Source organism: Cynoglossus semilaevis, chromosome 1 (genome assembly GCF_000523025.1).
Source record: "Cynoglossus semilaevis isolate Cse_v1.0 chromosome 1, Cse_v1.0, whole genome shotgun sequence".
Classification (NCBI taxonomy): domain Eukaryota; kingdom Metazoa; phylum Chordata; class Actinopteri; order Pleuronectiformes; family Cynoglossidae; genus Cynoglossus; species Cynoglossus semilaevis.
In genome coordinates, this window is record NC_024307.1 from 32581560 (window position 1) to 32600805 (window position 19246).

The 19246-nt window shown below is 39.5% G+C and overlaps 2 protein-coding genes and 1 gene segment (V, D, J or C); all 3 read right to left on the reverse strand.

Annotated features, from left to right (window-relative positions):
- Window positions 1–822: 822 nt before the first annotated feature.
- Window positions 823–2318, reverse strand: LOC103391507 (uncharacterized). Of its 2 annotated transcripts, XM_017031456.2 has the most exons (6): window positions 2200–2317; window positions 1933–2100; window positions 1426–1836; window positions 1196–1315; window positions 1062–1105; window positions 823–971 (listed from the first exon to the last, which is right to left on the reverse strand). In XM_017031456.2, the coding sequence occupies exons 1-6, from the start codon at window positions 2252–2254 to the stop codon at window positions 858–860; spliced, it is 912 nt and encodes a 303-aa protein (XP_016886945.1). In that variant the 5' UTR covers window positions 2255–2317; the 3' UTR covers window positions 823–857. The 2 variants fall into 2 exon arrangements, with proteins under 2 accessions (XP_016886945.1, XP_024912502.1); XM_025056734.1 differs by having other exon boundaries at window positions 1426–2100; window positions 2200–2318.
- A 3796-nt stretch (window positions 2319–6114) lies between these two features.
- Window positions 6115–7377, reverse strand: LOC112487196 (Ig kappa chain V region 3374-like). The segment is given in 1 exon segment: window positions 6115–7377. A coding segment is annotated over 1 exon segment (540 nt).
- A 5432-nt stretch (window positions 7378–12809) lies between these two features.
- On the reverse strand, window positions 12810–16374 carry LOC103391489 (uncharacterized). Of its 4 annotated transcripts, XM_025056705.1 has the most exons (6): window positions 16197–16351; window positions 15421–16104; window positions 15198–15317; window positions 15064–15107; window positions 14849–14973; window positions 12810–13843 (listed from the first exon to the last, which is right to left on the reverse strand). In XM_025056705.1, the coding sequence occupies exons 1-5, from the start codon at window positions 16249–16251 to the stop codon at window positions 14860–14862; spliced, it is 1017 nt and encodes a 338-aa protein (XP_024912473.1). In that variant the 5' UTR covers window positions 16252–16351; the 3' UTR covers window positions 12810–13843; window positions 14849–14859. The 4 variants fall into 4 exon arrangements, with proteins under 4 accessions (XP_024912473.1, XP_016886948.1, XP_024912474.1 ...); XM_017031459.2 differs by lacking the exon at window positions 12810–13843 and having other exon boundaries at window positions 13958–14973; window positions 15198–15281; window positions 16197–16374; XM_025056706.1 differs by lacking the exon at window positions 12810–13843 and having other exon boundaries at window positions 13969–14973; window positions 15198–15314; window positions 16197–16366.
- Window positions 16375–19246: the final 2872 nt, after the last annotated feature.

Genomic DNA, 19246 nt, shown 5'->3' on the forward strand with positions numbered 1-19246 from the left:
GAAGGGCCACCTGAGAGGCAAGAATATGGCTCGTTTACACGATTCAGTTGAATTGTACTTCATGCTTGCCTCGAGGTATGGTTTACAATTATTGGCTTGAGTGAATGAGATTTATATTAATATGCATACTCTCAGAAAGATTTTAAAACCTGATGCTGGACGCTTTTTCCTCCGGTAGGCCCAGACTGACCTGAGAAGAGGGTGAGTACAGATGTAGTGGCACTCAGCGTAGTCATCAGGGCTCGATGTTCAGCGTGTGAAAGTTATCACGTAATTACGTGATACTGAGCCTTTTTTTTTTCTCAGTGTGGCAGCAATACACTCCAGTACAGAGAGTGACATATGACACATGACGTCAAACACTGCTTTTAATGAACACGTTTATTTTGTTTGGTTCACATTCAGTACAGATGAAAATGTTACATACTCAGTTGACTTTAACTCTTGAATAAACACACTGACTTTCATATTTCTCTCTTCTTGATCTGCTGACCTTGTCCATCCTTAAAGCAGCATAATTGTTGTCTTCTATGACCTGATGAAAGTTAAAGTGACATTATGGGATTATTTCTGATTTAAGCATTATCTGTATCAATAAAACCTGTTTATGTTTATTCTACCTAACTGAATGACTGATTTTGATAAACTGATGTCAAACTGGCTCAGAGTTTAATACATACCTCAGTGTCTGGCAGTAGGATGGCTGCGTGTCTCGCTTGATCGTCTATAACAACACCCAATAGTGTTAGTAATTATTATTGCTAAAATTTAAGCAAATAGTTGTGTTTTCTAAGTTAAATTCTGCTATAATTTAACAATACATATTTATTTGGAGAAATACCTCACCTAATACAGAGCTAATGTCGTACACTGGAGTACACACAGTCATTCTCCACATTGTCCATCCGTCGTCTGGTTCTGTTGTGGACACTTAAAGCAGCATAATGGAGGTTTTCTTCATCTCCGTAGCCCTGCAAACAACACACACAATATCAGTTCACCGTGGTATGATGGTGGACCGAGGGTTAAAGAATGATGACATGGTGAGAGGTTTCATTTACCTCTTCATTTGTTGTGGAGGGAGCTGATATTTCTCTGGTTGAATCTGGTTATAAAAATTGATAATATATATTATTATTAAATCAAAGTTCCCTGAATAAAATCCACCCAGTATTAATTCTAAATAAAGTGTTACCTGAACACTTGCAGCAGTTCTCTTTGTTCCTCTTAACCAGTAACACAGACAGAAAAACACTGAGGATGGAGGTGAAGGTCAAAGCTGCGTACATTAAATACGTCAAGTTCACTTCGTCTGCTGAGGAGAAAATTCAAAATCCTTTGTCTTTGTCTCATATTTATATGAATACATGTAGTACTTTAAAGAATGAACCTTGATTTCCTGACCAGTGTCTTGGAGTAACCTACCTTGAGACTCCACTTTAGTTCCTTTTCCAAACAGTATGTGTCCACATGAGGCCACAGCACAGTAGTAGGTTCCAGAATTAGAGATGTTCAGTGGAAGGTTGTAGACACAGGTGTGTGTTTGTGTGTTTGGTTTCTTCTCACACTGATCACTCCTGCCTCCACTGGTGTAAAGGAGTCCTGGCTGATGTTCTCCAGAGCTGAGGAACCAGTAAACACTGTGTTCTCCATCACAGCTGCCAGGGTGAACTGTACAGCTAAGATTCACCGAGCCTCCTGGCTGGAAGTTCTCAAACTGTGGCTGATGGACCACCACTTGATCATTCAACTCTGCAGCTCTGACACTGACTGTGATGCTCTCCATGAATCTTAACTCTCTGTAATCCCATTTGGCACATAGGTAAACTGCAGAATCTGAAGAGTTAACATTTGATATGATCAGATTATAGTGATCCACTTCAAAATCCAGAGTGAATCGACTGTTGTCAAATCCATCAATTAATGTATTACTTGTGGTGGTGATGGGCATTGGTATCTGTCCTAAAACGTGTTTGTACCAGAAAACTACAGCTATTTCTGTTTTGTCATTGCAACACTTCATGGTGATAGTTTGACCAACATGAGCTGATATTACACTCCTCTGCTGACAGTCAGGTGGAGACAGACGGGTCATCACAGCTGAGGTGATGGAGGAGACACAAAAAAGTAAATTGTACTTAATAAAAACAATGACGACATCAGTTACTATCAGCTATTAAACAGTAAAATACCACTCACCCTTTTTGTAGGAGTACAAACATAAGAGGCAGAGAAGAAAGTGTATAGAAGTCATCTTGATCTATTGACGAACCTGAGTAAAAAGGTCTCAGTCTTTTTTCTCGCTTGACAGACAGGACTTACATCTGATTGGCCAATACGACATTACGATTTCCTGTGAGGAAACGTAGGCACACGCTCGCAAAGTTTTGTTGTAGAAGACCTGTGGAGAATGTGGCGGCTCTTTATCTTTACATGTCACCTTAAATCCTACTCAAATTGACATATTTTTTCCTCCCAAACCACAATGTTTATGTAGTGTAATGTACTGTGTATCAGATGTAACTTGCCCATAAGGTAAAGTCTGAGTTGTTCTTGGGTTCTGTTGATAACTAAACTCAAGTTTACAATTTGGGATTTGGATAACGTGTAACATGGGGTTTAGTTCAGTTTATTGGGCTCATAGGTAGATTTGGTTTGCAGTACCAGGGATGTACACATGTAGTCCACAAAGAACAGCCATATAGAACATATGATACATATATAGAGATAAACAGATAATAGATCATTTCTAACCCAAATAAAAAAATAAAAAAAAAAATCCTAAAAAGAAAGAAGAAAATGAAATATATATTCAGGAATTAACCCTATAACGCCAAACATATCATATTTGATACATGAGTTTTACAGCCCTCCACATGAGCAGTGATATTTTTTTTTCCTGAAAAACCAGATGTATACAATCAGATACATGCAGTGCACAGATAATCCAACAGAGGATAGTAATTCACTCATTAGCAGGCCTTCCAGTGACACTACAAGATTGCCATGACTCAGGATTTGGACACAGGTGGTTTTTGAAGAAAACCTTTGCCAAGTTTGAAAAGGTTAAGAGAAGAAAAACATTGAAAAGTTTACTGAAACATCCATAGGAATAGTCACTGTGTTGATGCAATGTGAAAATACTTAAAATTTTATAATCTATGTTTTAGTAAAACTGTGTTGAAAGTGACGTGAAGAATAGAGTACAGGCAGGATGGAACAGCTGGAGAAAAGTGTCAGGAGTGATCTGTGAAGAGTGTCAGCTAAGGGGAAGGGAAAGGTGTACAGGACGGTGGTGAGACCAGCCATGATGTATGGTTTAGAGACGGTAGCAATAAGCAGAAGACAGGAGGAGGAGCGGGAGGTGGCAGAGTTAAAGATGCTAAGTTTGTATGGGAAAAAGGAATCTTTGAGACCTTTGTGACCTGATGTATCAAATATGATACCAATTGAAAATTATATTTGAAAGTGTTTTTGTTTGTTTGTTCAGAGGGACTGATAAAGGGTCCAAGTTCAAAGAATTGGAATTTTCTGTCAATTATTTAATGGTTTGGGCTTTACAGTCTGACCAGATGAAAAGCTCCATGTGATGATTCCCTCTGTCAGGACACTTGGTATGGAGGTCTGGACCCAAAAGCAGTACCACTGAGAATGGTGGTTAGGTGAACAAAGTTTATTTCTCTGAACAATTCAGAACGTACAGAATGTGAACAGTGCAGAATTTCCAGCGGGTGAAGTATGCGTCCACGTGGCAGTGATAAACTTCAAACAACTCCCAACGTGCAAACTCCCTCCACAATTCGTGACCACATGCTCCAAATATTCCAAGGCGTTGTTTCCTGGTGAAGCGGTGTGTTTAAATACATTTGTTTCTTGGTGAGCAAATGAACAGCAGGTGTGTGATGCCCATCGAGGAAACTCACCTACACTTACAAGGAAACACAATGCAGCCTGGTGTCCGCCTATGCACACACCCACACAGAGTGCAGCCACCCTCTCCACACCTCTGAGCCTCCCATTCCAGAATCCTCTGCACATGAACTGTGAGTCGTCATTACAAATACAACTGGCCCATCTCTTGGGTATACAGAGACTCGGGGGCCGATATTGGTCAAGTTACGTACTTGGAAATAGTACGTCGTTATTGAGTACTGATTATTTCTCCAAGAAAGTAATCCAGTTACTTTACTGATTACTTATTTTCCAAATTAATTAGTGCCTTTAATAATTACTTTACTTTTGAAAAAACCTGCACAACCTAAATACGCTATAAAGCAACAGACCTTCCAGCCTTCTTCTATTATTTCTGCATTCTATCATATTAAACTGAATCAAGAGAAACGGTCTCTTTACAAAACTTGATTTATTCATTTCGATCTTTAAAATCAATGTACATTGTATCAAAAATTAAATTTAACAGTTTGACTAGAAGAAAATTATTGGACATTTAAACCTATTTGCTGCACATTCCAACTTATTTTAATGAAAGAAGACAAATCTTGTATTTCTGCATATTGCACTATATAAAACATTGTTTTGTGTGTTTATACACCTTCATTTGCATAAATATAAAAATAGAATACAGCAAAAGAATAATTACAGTTAAAATCTCTCCTGACTGTATTCCAAATTACTAACATGTAACAAATCAACATCGATGCACTGGAATGATTCAGAGTCTACAGTGGCAACATGTCCTCAACAATATAGCCAGCAATAAGCTTCTTCGGCCGCTTCTTCTTCAAAATGACAACCAAACTCTGGCTCATGGACAACAGGCGGCTTCTCGTTTATCAAGACGGACCAGTCAGTAACAAAAAGAGTTGATTACATTGTTAGGGCGCGGTGTAGGATAGCGCCCGGCGGAGGTCAGCACCCAGCTGCAGGAGGGAGAGCACAGGAGTGGCGACACAGGTGTAGCCAAGGATGCATGTGAGCACAATTGGAATAATCAAGCCTGTCATCTGTCATTTGTGTCAAGGGACGATTAACTTACATACACGTTGTCCAACTAGTCAGACAAACCAGTTGTCTGACCGGTTTGTCATTTCTTAATGGCAGTGTTATTGTTTTGTGCCGAAGAACGGCACAATACTTGAGCCTGATTAAACGCTAATATAATTATAATTCACCATTGTTGGTTTGCCTCATTTTTTATTATTGCATTTGTACAGACCAACTGTGGGGTTTTAAAAGCCAGTATAAAATTTTATATTATTTATATTTTATTTTATATTTGATTGGGGGGATATAGAAAGTTTTGGGTTTTTCTGTGACGCAGAACATTTTAACATGGGGAAAAAAATGGTACATTACGTAAACTTAAAGGCACTCAGCTCTACTGCTCTACACTGAAGTAGACACACCGACTCCAGGTGTTTTCACTCAGATGACTTGGACCCATGATCCTCTTCATATCTCCAGTTACATTGTGATCGAGATTTTCTTGATTTTTGCAACTCTGTTTATGGCACAAATGACAATGTGATCAAAACATGGACACTTTGTATTGTCATCTTGTTGTATTGTGACAGGGTGAGTTGTACTGCATAATTAATTTACCTCTGCATTTTCAATGGTCATCCTTGGACATCTCCTGGTTGATTCTGAAAAGTGATGTAAGCCAAATTAGTATTAGTTTAATTACAATAGTTTACTTTATACGTCAGATAGGTGGATAGAGAGAAAAATCACTACTTGTACAGATGCACTTCCTTCTCTTCTTCAGGCTCCAGACACAGAGACCCATTAGGACACTGAGGATATTGCTGGATAAAACAGCTCCACTCAGAGAGAGCACCAGGATGTCATCGTCCACTCTACCTACAAGGTCAAACAGCATCCACAGTGTCCTCAACACATTTAACAAAGTCGGGGTAATATGTGTTCCTTTTATAGTGATTGTCTGGCAGTGACTTACTCTCAAAGTCCAGCTCAATCCTGTTTTTGAACAGTATGTGTCCACATGAGAGGACGGCACAGTATCGGTTCCCAGCGTGATGCAGAGTCAAGTTTTGAGTTGACAGGTTGTCGTAACAGGTTTGTGTTTTTCCTTCCTTCTTATGCTGCTTCCTCCTCTCTTTCTTGACAATGTGATCGAAACATGGACACTTTCTAGGTATAAATGAGTCCCTGGTGACGTTCTCCTGGATTTTGGAACCAGTAAAAACAGTTCTCTCCCTCACAGCTCCCAGTGTGTACCGTACAATTCAGACTTGCTGTCACTTTGGTCTGGATGCTCTTAGACACCATCTGCGGGACCACAGCTGGGATGTTGATACCTGACCCTACCACACTCACAGTGGTACCCTCTGCAAATTGCACTCTTTCTACAAAGCTATTTGCACAGTAGTAAGTGGCTGAATCAAAAAAATTAACATCTCCAATCTTCAGGTGAAATGTGATACCTTCGGTGTCCAAAGAGAAGCGCGGGTCATCCGCAAACTCGTCAAAAAATTCAAGCTTGCTTGTGAACTTGTAGAAAGTTAAGATGCGCTTCGGCCTTTGTCCTGGAAATACTTTATACCAATGAAACCATGATACAACTCCATACACAGGGAGGCATCGCAAAGAGATACTTTCTCCAACATGTGCTGATATGAACTGTGTCTCCTGATGGACCGACAGTGACAAATCAGTCATCACCACTAACATATAGAAAGAAAGAATAAACACGTGTTTATATGATTTCTATGCTGAGTTAAAATGTTCTGAAACATCATTGGTAAATGACATTTCTGTAATCTTCATGTAATGACCCAGTGCCTATTTCAGGTATACCTGTAATAAAACTCAACTCACCAGTATTCTTCAGTAACAATATGAGGTGGAGGATCAATTCTGCAGGTCTTGTCATATTCAGATCTTCGGGGGAATAGTCTTAACACTGTTGAACAAGTGGTTCACCAGAAATATGTTGTTTCTTCTCTACTGAGAAATGTCTTCAAATTCTGAAGGAAGTGAGGTTGACTGGCCTGCTTTTAAATGGGTCAGGTTTTTTTTTTCTTTCGTTCTTTCAGAAAAGTGTATCGAGAACCTTGTGGCTCCTCAAGTTTTCCAACAATGGAAATCACATTACAAATACAAACATATACACTGTTCTCTCACAGTGTCTTTTCTAATGGATGTCAGATGATTTTGTAATTCCAGTCAGTGCAGTTTTTTGTTTGTTTGTTTGTTTTTTTGGTAAAAGAAAAAAGAGAAATGGTACTTCTAAAGAACATTTTAGTTCCATTTCACATACATACACTGTACAGGCACACAAAGTCACACCTAATAATTTAACAGAGGTGGAAAACCTACTAAAAGATGCAATTAAGTAGAAGTACATCTAAATTCTACATCTCATCTTAAATACAGTGGACACCCTAGATACGAGCTACCCAAAATACTAGTATTCCACAGTACAAGTCTGCAATTACTGCGAGTTTGATGTCCAGTTGCCTAACAAAACTCTTCAATTGTGACCATGACCTGGATGACTAAGAATCTTCATAGTCAAGCATTGCAAGATTTTGCTACTGATATGAGGAAATATCTAGTTAGATATTAGAGTGCACAACAATGCTCCATTTTTCCACACGATTTGAAAACCTCGCGCATACAGGTTCATGCAGGGTTTTGCTCACTGTCCGTTGCTTGCTTATGTTGTATTTTTTGGGGTTTTTGCTTGGGGTTTTTTCGGGGGGCGGGGGTGGTGGATTAGCAGCCAGGCATTATCCCCGTTGTCGGCAGTAGGGAGGAGCTGGAGAAGCTAACCTGTAGACATGCCGTTCATAATAAATGAGAAAAAGCCCTGTCCAGATATGGGCAGATAGTCACTCCTACGGAGATGGTGCTGTTCAGATGCCAATTTTCCAAGCTGAAGCATGTGGTCTGTCACAGAAGGTAGGTTTACATGATCCTTAAAGACGGACAGTCACCTCAACCTGACTCTCAATTTTAGGATAGATGGTTTTAACTACATTGTCACTTCAGAAACAATGAAGTGTTTTGGTTGTGGGGCTGAGAGTCATCTCAACTGTGCTTGTCCTAAGGCCAAGAGGGAAAACACTTTTCACTGGGAAAGCCCCAGGCTTGGAACGTCTGGTGGAGGACACCAATGCTTTGGGCTCGGAGGGACCAGTGTGGCATGACAGTGCTTCGGGCTTGCAACGTCCAGCGGAGGACACCGGACGCTGCAGCTTAAAAGAGAAGATGTGTTCAGCGAACAGGAGGTTTTTAGAAGCTGGTGATTAAAGCCAGGGCTGCACTGGTTGAAGATGATGTCCAACTCCACGAGGTTGCTGCACACTTTAATACTGGGACCATTAATATTAATGGTGGATGCACAGAGAATAAAAAAGAGATTCACAGTCACAGCAGGGATGTGAATCTCTGTTGTATCAAAGTTGGGTACTCACAAAAAAGTTGCTTACACCATGTTCTACAGATGTATCAAAACTGAAATGAGAGTGGAAATGGGCGACGCCTCATGTACAAACCTTGCGTAGACAAAAAAAAAACTTTGTACGTCCTTTTCCTCACTTTCAGACGTCTCAGAATTGAAATGATCTTGGAAATGTGCAGGCCTCACGACAGGTCCAGAGCTGGCGTACGCACGTTTCTACACCTATGTGTCTTTGTACAAGTAGTCATCAGTCACATCGTCATGTAATGTGAACATCAGAGCCACACTTACGATTAATTCACAAAGTGTGCAGTTATATGGGTGGATGGAAAGAATAGTTATGAAAGAAAGCAATGCAGTGTTAAGAAACGTTATTAACAATTGCAGCGGTAGGACCATGTTCACATCAGTGCAGAAGTGGTGAGATTATGGAAAAACTGTAAAAACCTTTTGTCAACAGTATACTCACGCAGTCACCACGCACATTACTAGATCCCTTCAGGACCTGGAGACTGAGGTACAGCCCTTACTGAGCTGTACAGGAGAGGAAGGGCGGGTAAAAGTCCCCTTGAAAGTAAAAAGGCTGCTTTAGCCAACCCGTTGAGCATCACAGCACAGGGGGTTCTGGTCCAGTCACGTTTTATGAACGCTTCCATGATGGACGCCACCTCCAAGTTGCTTTTCAGCCTGGAGAGCAAGAATGGCCAGAGGAAAATGATCCACTGCCTACGCACAGACAACAGGTCCACTCTCACTGAAGTCACTGAGATCAGGAGACATGCCACATGTTTTTAAAGAGACCTTTTTAAATAAGAGTTGGTGGAGGATCCAGAGGTAGATGAAGATTTTCTGGCTGATCTACCTCTGGTAAGGGAATCTTCCGATTCCCTTTTATTGGCAGACCTGAAACTGGATGAGCTGCATGTGGCCCTCATAAGTCTTGCCAATGGAAAGTCTCCAGGTATCGATTGGATCCCAGTGGACTTTTATAAAGCTTTCCCGACGGTAGTGGGCTTCCGACATCCTGGACTCCAGCTAAGTCAGAAGCCCTACACAAAGGACTAAACTTTGCAATAACCTCAATAGCTACCAATGGTAGATCCTATAACAGCCATAGAGTCGGCCACCAAGCATCGGTAGTGCTCTCTAGTGCCAAATTACCTCCATCTAACATCCCCACCCAGGAGAGAAAGGGACTGAAACACTACAGAAAGATCCCAACGTCACAATCTTACCAGTAGACAAAGGGAGATGCACTATAATACTCCGACACACCACCGACTACCACTCCAAAGTGGCCTGCTCAGTGACACGACAACTTACGAGTTCCTCAGATGAGACCCCACTAATAGCTACAAATTAAAAGTGGCCAATTGCCTACAGAAGCTGGAGAAGGAACGGATTATTGACCGAACCCTGCACTATAAGCTTTATCCAGAGAATGCTATTCCTTGCATCTATGGGCTGCCAAAAATACACAAAGAAGGTGGCCTCCTCAGACCCATTGTAGTTACATACAATACAGCTACGTATCCTGTTACCATCTCCTCTCCATATTAAAAACTCAATGGATTTCACCACCAAAATCAATCAGATCAAACTGCAGGCTGAAGAAACCATTGTGTCATACGATGTCACGTCACGGCACAGGAGAAAAAAGAGAAAACTGTGAAATGATGACAACCTGACCCCTGAACAGTTGTCTGACCTTCTTGACTTATGTCATGTAATGTGTAACAGAGTTCTAAATATACAGTATGGTTATAGGTGCACGTTAGGAGGTCTGTCATTAAATTTTTGTTTAAATTTAATGACAGACCTATAAAGTTTTTTTGTTTTTTGAGATTATTTTAATGCTATGATTTCTAGAATGTTTTTACTTGAATATCGGTGTGTGTTAAGAAATGCCAGTTAAGATTTATTTGAGAACCAGATGCAGTTATCAAAAGAGCCATGGGTTCCCAACCCCATACCTTTAATATTTCAAAGTGATTGCTCTTAGTAGAGTATACTCAACATAAAAATTAACACTTAATAAGGCTTGTTTAAGAAATGTGCAATGGAGGTCTTTGGACTATCCTTCTTGTAAATAATTGCAGTGAATTTGACCACAAGTCTTTGAAATGTTTTTCATCTGCTGCTGCAGCTTATACATCCTCCGTGGTAACACTGGCCCAGATACTGGTTGTCGTCGCCCACATTTTATCTTTACCTTATGTTCTCCAATTCTCAGAAACAAGGCTGTTTGTTAGCCTTAGGTGAATTTGATTGGCCGGCCTGAAGTGTAAGAAGTGAGGTCATGTTTCTGCCACCAATAAAGTCTTTTCTGGCAGGTTTTTCAGTCTAACCCTTTGCAGAACTGCTGACCACAGTGTTTGCAACAAAAGCATTTCTCGCACAATTATTTTCCAGTACACAGAACTGATTGTTTTATTTCCCCCCTTGCACTTTCAAGTAGTAAAGAAAAAGATTAGCTCACTGTGACAGATAACATTTGCCATTTGGGTTAGTCACATGATTTTCTCAGATTAATAACATTGTACGCAAAATGTTCTATTGAACTCAAGAGCAGTGTACAGCACAGTTCCATTGAAATACTACTGAATTATGAACAAAAGTCTATTGCATTTAAGTTAAGCGTTAGATTCCAGGTAATATTCTGACTTCATCATGTAGTTCAATGGTTTTCATTTTGTTTGGTCAGGTGTACTTTGAGGTAGACTTCCTGTTTGATAGTGCAGAGTGGAGAAATTTTATTCTGATGACACTAGAAGCTCAGCATAAAAAAAACTAAGTTGTGGGCAACAGCCAGAGCACTGGGCTGTGAGTGGAGCAGAAATTAAGATGCAGCCAGGGCCACAGAAATAAGGTCAGAAGAACGGGTGAAATACTGTGCATACCTAGTTCGCATGTTTTCACATTGTGAGTATGGGTATATATCGGTCCAAAAACAGGCAGGTTTAGGTTAATTGAGCAACAAATGTAGACCATGACTGCCACAGAAGTAGATGAACGCAAGTTAATGCACTAAAAGTCTTTACTTTCTTCTATTACATGCTATTTTACAAGCCCAATATCACATACAGATGAAATCAGCTCTGTGCCAAAGGTCATATGACCAAACCAGAAAACAGGTCAACACACTTTGTCTCTTGACTAATCGCCAAGGTATAATCTGGTGAGACCCACACTTTATACGACCAAACACACACACGCACGCACATGGTTAACAGTTATTTTTGGTGACTTGGTGTTTTCAGATTACAAAATGAGTCTAGGCATATGTCATATATATATATAGATATATATATATAGACTGATGTACAGCCAAACCTGCAACATCAGAAAATTAATTTGTTTCAAATAAAAAAATAATAATAAAAGAGAAAACACATTGATATTAGTGAGCAAAATAGTCAGGAGCCTCTTGTTACACAGTGCCATGTGAGAGGGGGCAGGCAGGAGCCAAATGCAGCACTTAGAGACTATCTTCAAGACGCTTTGTGAGTGTTCATTAAAAAAGTCAGAAATCATTAAAACACACTGGAAAACTTGGGACAGGGAAAACAGAAAGAGGGAACAAGGAAAAGCTATAGACATAGATAGACCCACATCCACAATAAACCAAGCAGAACTGAGTCAGGGAGTGAGGTATATATACCTAGGGCACCAGGTGACACGAGTCAGACTAACGACAGAGACACAGGTGAGTGTGATCACACTGATTACACCACACAGCAGACACAGCAGGAGGGAAGGGAGACAGACCTCACACCTCTGTAGGTTTAGTTAACACTAATATATTTATTCACATTCATTTGGTCCATGCCTTGATCAGTTGAGCTGGTTGATGCTGCCAGTGAAGCTGCAATGGATAACCGAGCCAAACAAATGGTTTTCTTTCATTTGCCTGTGAGCATATGGTTTAAACCTATTGTCTATTTTGGTAGAAGGAGTTTTAGATGAAGTCCTGCATATGTGATGGACATCGGCCATGTTGATTTTGGGAAGCATCTGAAGGCATCTCGTGTAAAACGTACCATCACATTTTATTGCTTCCTTGTTCTGAATTCTTCTTTCTTCTTTCCTATAATCTTTCTGCAATTACATTTAGTGAAACAACTCATTCCTTTTTATTGAAGTAAATCAAAAAATGAGAAGTCAAAGCGAATGCACCATAAGCACACCAATCTCAGAGTGTGATTCACTGTGAACTCCTTTCGGTTTTGTTGAGAGATTGTGCTAGCCACGTTCAATTTGTAACAACCCCGCTTTAGCCTTTTGAAAATGCTTTATGCTCATATCATGTTTACTAAACACACATAAATAAATCATGGAAATGATGGCTTACATTGACTTGCCTGAATACCCTTGGCCTAATTTGGGCAAACTGTTTAAATGAAAAGGAAGGAAGAAAGTCTTTTATTAAGAAATTTTATTTGTATTTCTCTGCCTGCCTGAGCACAATACAGTTTCATTTTTTCAAGATTTATCCCTATTTAGGGAAACACAAAGATGGAATTGTTTTTTGTTCTGGTTGGTTTGATGACTAGCAACAGACTTTAAGTGCTTTACTTTAAATGTAATCTACGTTGTCTGCATTGTGTTCGGTGAGTCATTTATTTGTCTTGATTTGTCGGTAGGACTCAATGTTTCATGCTTACAATCTTTTAAAAAGACAAATATAAGACACTATTGGAAGGAGTGGTAGTTAGTGTTTTCACCTTAAATCAGTTCACTGAGCAGAAGCTTTGATGTGAAAATAATAAAATGCCATTACAACCATAATTGACTAATGTACTTTTACTTTTAATACTTAATTAAAGGCAAATACTTTTGAACTTTAACTCAATTGGAAATTCAAAGAGAATACTTTCCATTTTACTGGGGCACTATTACATAGTACATAGTTGGTGAACTTCGTCCACCACTGCCTTCCTGTTACATCAGTGATTGCAGTAAATTTAACCACAGCTCTTTAAGCTGTTTTTTCCAGTGCTGCAGTTTCTACATTCTCTGTGGTACACCGGTTTGTTAGGTGGATCTGATTCACAGACCTGAAGTGAGTCTGTGGTAGAGGAAGATGTCATATCAGATGTCATATCATGTCAGATAGTGTGGCCATCAGTGTGACAAATGCTGTAGAAATCTAGATGTACAACTGTGTGTTGCATATAAACAAAAAGGGGATTTCCTAAACTCTATAACAACACTTTGCGTGGTACTGAATGTACATAATTATATGTACGACTGTGTGTGTTGACCAGTCCAGTTTGTTGTTAAGGTGAACACCCAGATATTTATAATCCTCTACGAGTTCAATGTCCAAACCCTGGATGTTCACTATGGTGGTGTGGGGTGGTGTGTGTTTTCCTGAAGAATTGGATAATCATCTCCTTGGTTTTGATGTTGTTGATCTCGTACGCAGCCAACAGTGGCTGAGTCATCAGAGAACTTCAGGAGATCAACAGAGTCCAAGTTATGAGTGGAATCAGGAGGTGGTATACAGAAAACAAGCAAGATCTAAAGCACGTAAGTTAATTAATTAATGACATGTCGAGTTGCCCATATATATATATATATATATATATATATATACACACACGCACTGTTACAATTCCAATACAGTAAGTACCGTACATACTTGCCAAATTTAAAACACCAAAAAATACACATCAAATTGGGGAGGCGGCCTATATGTGAATAAATACGTTTTTCGTGAATACAGCGTTTTCCATCGATCGCATCATCACCAATAATAAACACCATCGAAGGTATGGTCAAAAATATCATTAAACTTATAAATAACCTCAATCCACACAAACTACAACTGATATTTAATAATTAGTTAAACTGCACCACTGATATACAGTAATGCAAAAAACAAAAAAAATGCAACAAACATTGGCTTAATCTTCGTAATTTTAACGTAAACAGTGTTTACCAACATAATGTTCTAACTCTTTGTTGATGCACAGCAGGAGTAAGACATTTTACCACGGCAAAAAATGTGAACATTACAGTAGGCTTATATGCAGGTTTTTGTAAAAATCACCATTTTGGGATCAATTTTCAGGGTGGCTTGTGCGCAAATCGACTAATACATGAGTATGTGCGGTATATAAAAATACACACTCATATTGGTAATTTGTCTTTTATCAATTTTTATACAGGAGGCTGCGGCTGATTCCTGCACAAAAAAACATTTATTTTTGATGCTCGCACATAATATGTGTTCAGGTAACCAAATCTTGCAGGTAGTAAAATATAGATATATATGTGTAATATATAGACACACATCAGTGGTCTGTTACATGGCTCTGATGAAGTAACTTGTTTAGCAAGCAAATCATTTGGACTGGGAAATTTATGAGGTAATTTAATGTTAAAGTATACATTATCTCTCCATATATACTGCTATAATTTAACAATACATATTTATTTGGAGAAATACCTCACCTAATACAGAGCTAATGTCGTACACTGGAGTACACACAGTCATTCTCCACATTGTCCATCCGTCGTCTGGTTCTGTTGTGGACACTTAAAGCAGCATAATGGAGGTTTTCTTCATCTCCGTAGCCCTGCAAACAACACACACTATATCAGTTCACCGTGGTATGATGGTGGACCGAGGGTTAAAGAATGATGACATGGTGAGAGGTTTCATTTACCTCTTCATTTGTTGTGGAGGGAGCTGATATTTCTCTGGTTGAATCTGGTTATAAAAATTGATAATATATATTATTATTAAATCAAAGTTCCCTGAATAAAATCCACCCAGTATTAATTATAAATAAAGTGTTACCTGAACACTTGCAGCAGTTCTCTTTGTTCCTCTTAACCAGTAACACAGACAGAAAAACACTGAGGATGGAGGTGAAGGTCAAAGCTGCGTACATTAAATACGTCAAGTTCACTTCGTCTGCTGAGGAGAAAATTCAAAATCCTTTGTCTCATATATATATAATACATGCAGTACTTTAAAGAATGAACCTTGATTTCCTGACCGGTGTCTTGGAGTAACCTACCTTGAGACTCCACTTTAGTTCCTTTTCCAAACAGTATGTGTCCACATGAGGCCACAGCACAGTAGTAGGTTCCAGAATTAGAGATGTTCAGTGGAAGGTTGTAGACACAGGTGTGTGTTTGTGTGTTTGGTTTCTTCTCACACTGATCACTCCTGCCTCCACTGGTGTAAAGGAGTCCTGGCTGATGTTCTCCAGAGCTGAGGAACCAGTAAACACTGTGTTCTCCATCACAGCTGCCAGGGTGAACTGTACAGCTAAGATTCACCGAGCCTCCTGGCTGGAAGTTCTCAAACTGTGGCTGATGGACCACAGAGTGAACGGTCAACCTTGACTTCTCCACTCTCACAGTGATGGCCTCCTTGAATTCCATCACCACATCCCGACCACTCATACAGAAGTAAGTTGCTGAGTCTGTTGGTTGAGCATCTGCAATACGAAGGTTCATCTGATCATCTTTCTTTTCTAATCTAAATCGTGGATTGTCCTTAAATTCATGGTGAAATTTTGCCACTTCTTGGAACGAATATACGGAACAGATGATTTGCGGCTTCCGACCCAGTCTTTGCCTATACCAGAAAAACTGTACGTCACTGTGGTCCACCACACACGCCAAAGTCAAGTCTTCACCAACAATAGCTGAGATTAATCTGACGTTTTGTTGGTCAACTGTTGCGGTGATTAGAGCTAATAAAAGAAAAAAACAGTAAAATGCACATTAATATGTTATATAAACTATGTCATGACCAAAACACTGTAAATCAAGGTAGTCAACTCACTCATTTCTCCTAAGAGCAGACAGAGAAGGTAGAAAGCCCTGTTTAAAGATGACATCTCTCTGAAATTGTGGTAGCCAATGAGGGCAAACTACTTTTTTCTCCTCTCTGCAACAATTAGCGCTTTCCATGATTGGCCGGCTGAACAGAACTGGTCACATGCTCAAAGCCTTTTATGGTGCGTTTCCAGGAATCACGTGATTGGATTAACCTAGTACTGTAATAAGAATTACAACAGTACTAGTTATAACAATTTCTCTTAGTTTAGGTTAGTGCTCTTTTGCCAGAGTTCAGAAATGTATCACAACATTTGTGTTTGCTCAGAATCAGTCAATATTATTTTGGAAAGATTTTTTTAAAAAAAAATTAATTTAGTAAAGAAATATATAAATATACCAATGACAGTATGTGATACTGTATATACAATTTGTCGACTGCCTGTTTCGTATGGCGTGTTCCTGAGTCTTTTGACCAAATTGTTATAGTTTTGAGTTTGTGCTTCCTAAAACAGAGTCACAGACCAAAACAGATTCACAGACTCCAAACATATCAGACTTTGGAAATATAACAAGTGATTTAGACCACACGTAGAAAACAGCAGCATTACTGGAGATGATGGTAGCCTTTATATTGAAGTACAGTAGTACTGCAGTAGAAATGTAGTAGACATGTACATAGTAGGTATTACACAATTACAACAGTAAACATTGAGCTCTAACCTTCCTTCATGCATGGGTTCTATACGCTGAACTTCTGAACAACATTTCTTTCTTTAAATATATGAGTGAAATACAGTTGAACTCATGCAAACAGTCACAGTTGTAGTGGAAAACAATGCAAAAAAAGTATAGTTTAATGGATGGTAAAAGGCAAGAGAGAATTCACACCTACATCCTCTGTGAAACCACAATGAGACTTCAACAGAGAGCAGAGGTCGGTTAACACAGAACTGGCCGAGCCTTTGCAAAACTGCAGACCACACTGTTATAAGACCACTTCTCACTGCTGACAAATATTTTCCAGTACACAAAACTACTTGTTTTGTGTACTGGAACATTATGTTACATAAACATTATGTTATGCTGGTAGCTACTCTGAAGGATGATAGCACAGATCCGCTCATGTGATCACCATCTTTACTCCGTCGTTCAAACATACATCTGTACACACTTCTTTTCCTCTCTCCACCTCCAGATCCACTGCATGTTATGAACACAACAGATTAGTTCACGGCAACAGTTACCACGAACCATCGTGGTTAGTCACGTGATTTTCTGTGATGAATGGCCATTAATGACATCATTGTGTCCAAAAAGTTCTAATAGATGTTCAAAAGTTCTGCTTGATAAAGCTCTAATGTGTAAATCACTTTAAACAGAAATGCTCTCCAACTGAATTTGATGAAAAATGCATTTAAGTGAAGCTTTAGACTCCAGGTACTATTCTAACTGCTTCATGTTGGTTTTTCTTTCTTCTTTAGAAGATGCAGCGGAGAAGTTTAATGGATGGTAAAAGGCAAGAGAGAATTCACACCTACATCCTCTGTGAAACCACAATGAGACTTCAACAGAGAGCAGAGGTCGGTTAACACAGAACTGGCCGAGCCTTTGCAAAACTGCAGACCACACTGTTATAAGACCACTTCTCACTGCTGACAAATATTTTCCAGTACACAAAACTACTTGTTTTGTGTACTGGAACATTATGTTACATAAACATTATGTTATGCTGGTAGCTACTCTGAAGGATGATAGCACAGATCCGCTCATGTGATCACCATCTTTACTCCGTCGTTCAAACATACATCTGTACACACTTCTTTTCCTCTCTCCACCTCCAGATCCACTGCATGTTATGAACACAACAGATTAGTTCACGGCAACAGTTACCACGAACCATCGTGGTTAGTCACGTGATTTTCTGTGATGAATGGCCATTAATGACATCATTGTGTCCAAAAAGTTCTAATAGATGTTCAAAAGTTCTGCTTGATAAAGCTCTAATGTGTAAATCACTTTAAACAGAAATGCTCTCCAACTGAATTTGATGAAAAATGCATTTAAGTGAAGCTTTAGACTCCAGGTACTATTCTAACTGCTTCATGTTGGTTTTTCTTTCTTCTTTAGAAGATGCAGCGGAGACTTCCTGTTTGAAAGTAGGCAAACAAAGACAGTGGAGCATTTTCAGACTGATGATGATACAAGCCAAGCCCAAATCTAAACATCTCACTGTCGTGTGGTCAACAGTCAACTTGTCAACTTGAACAGAGGTGGTAGTTGGCTCTGCAGCTAACATGACAGTGGAGTCAAAGAATAAAGATAATCTTTGTGTCCACTCTCTGAACACCAGCTCACTGTTATATTCATAGTCATGTGCATTAATGAAAGCACAGGGTTGGATTCCCTCTTTCATGGCTCTGAGTGCATGTCTCTCCACTCTCTCAACCCATTCATGATAACGAAAGAACACAAGCCATTAAGTTAAGGTGCACTGAGGCTCACTGTTAGGATCCTGACCCTTTTTTTTTTGGAATTGATCTACATAATACAAATGCTACTAGGGAAACAATGGTCCTTGTTAAATGTCAGAAGTCAGGGGCGCTCAACCTTTGACCTTTGCAGGTTGAAGCCTCTCCATTATTTTTTTTTCTCTAGTGAAAATGTCCCAGAGAGTATGGAAGAGTTTTTCTGCCACACAGAAAAAAAATTGGGTCAGTGTTTTACGTAATAACTTTCACATATGATGATGAATGAAATGATGAATGAAGGTCCACCTGTGAGGCAAGAATATGGCTTGTTTACATGATTTATGTGAATTGTACTTCATGCTTGGCTTGAGGCATGATGAGACTGTACAATTATTGGGCTTAGTTGATGAGATGTACAGTATATTAGTATGTGTACTCCCTGAAGGTGAAAACAAAACTCACAAAGAAGTTCATGTTGCCTGGATCCACAGCACTGGGGCCCCACCCTGGAGCCAGGCCCGGGGTTGGAGCCTGGTGTTCATGGGACCCGACCGGGCTCAGCCCGAACAAGCGACGAGAGCCCGCC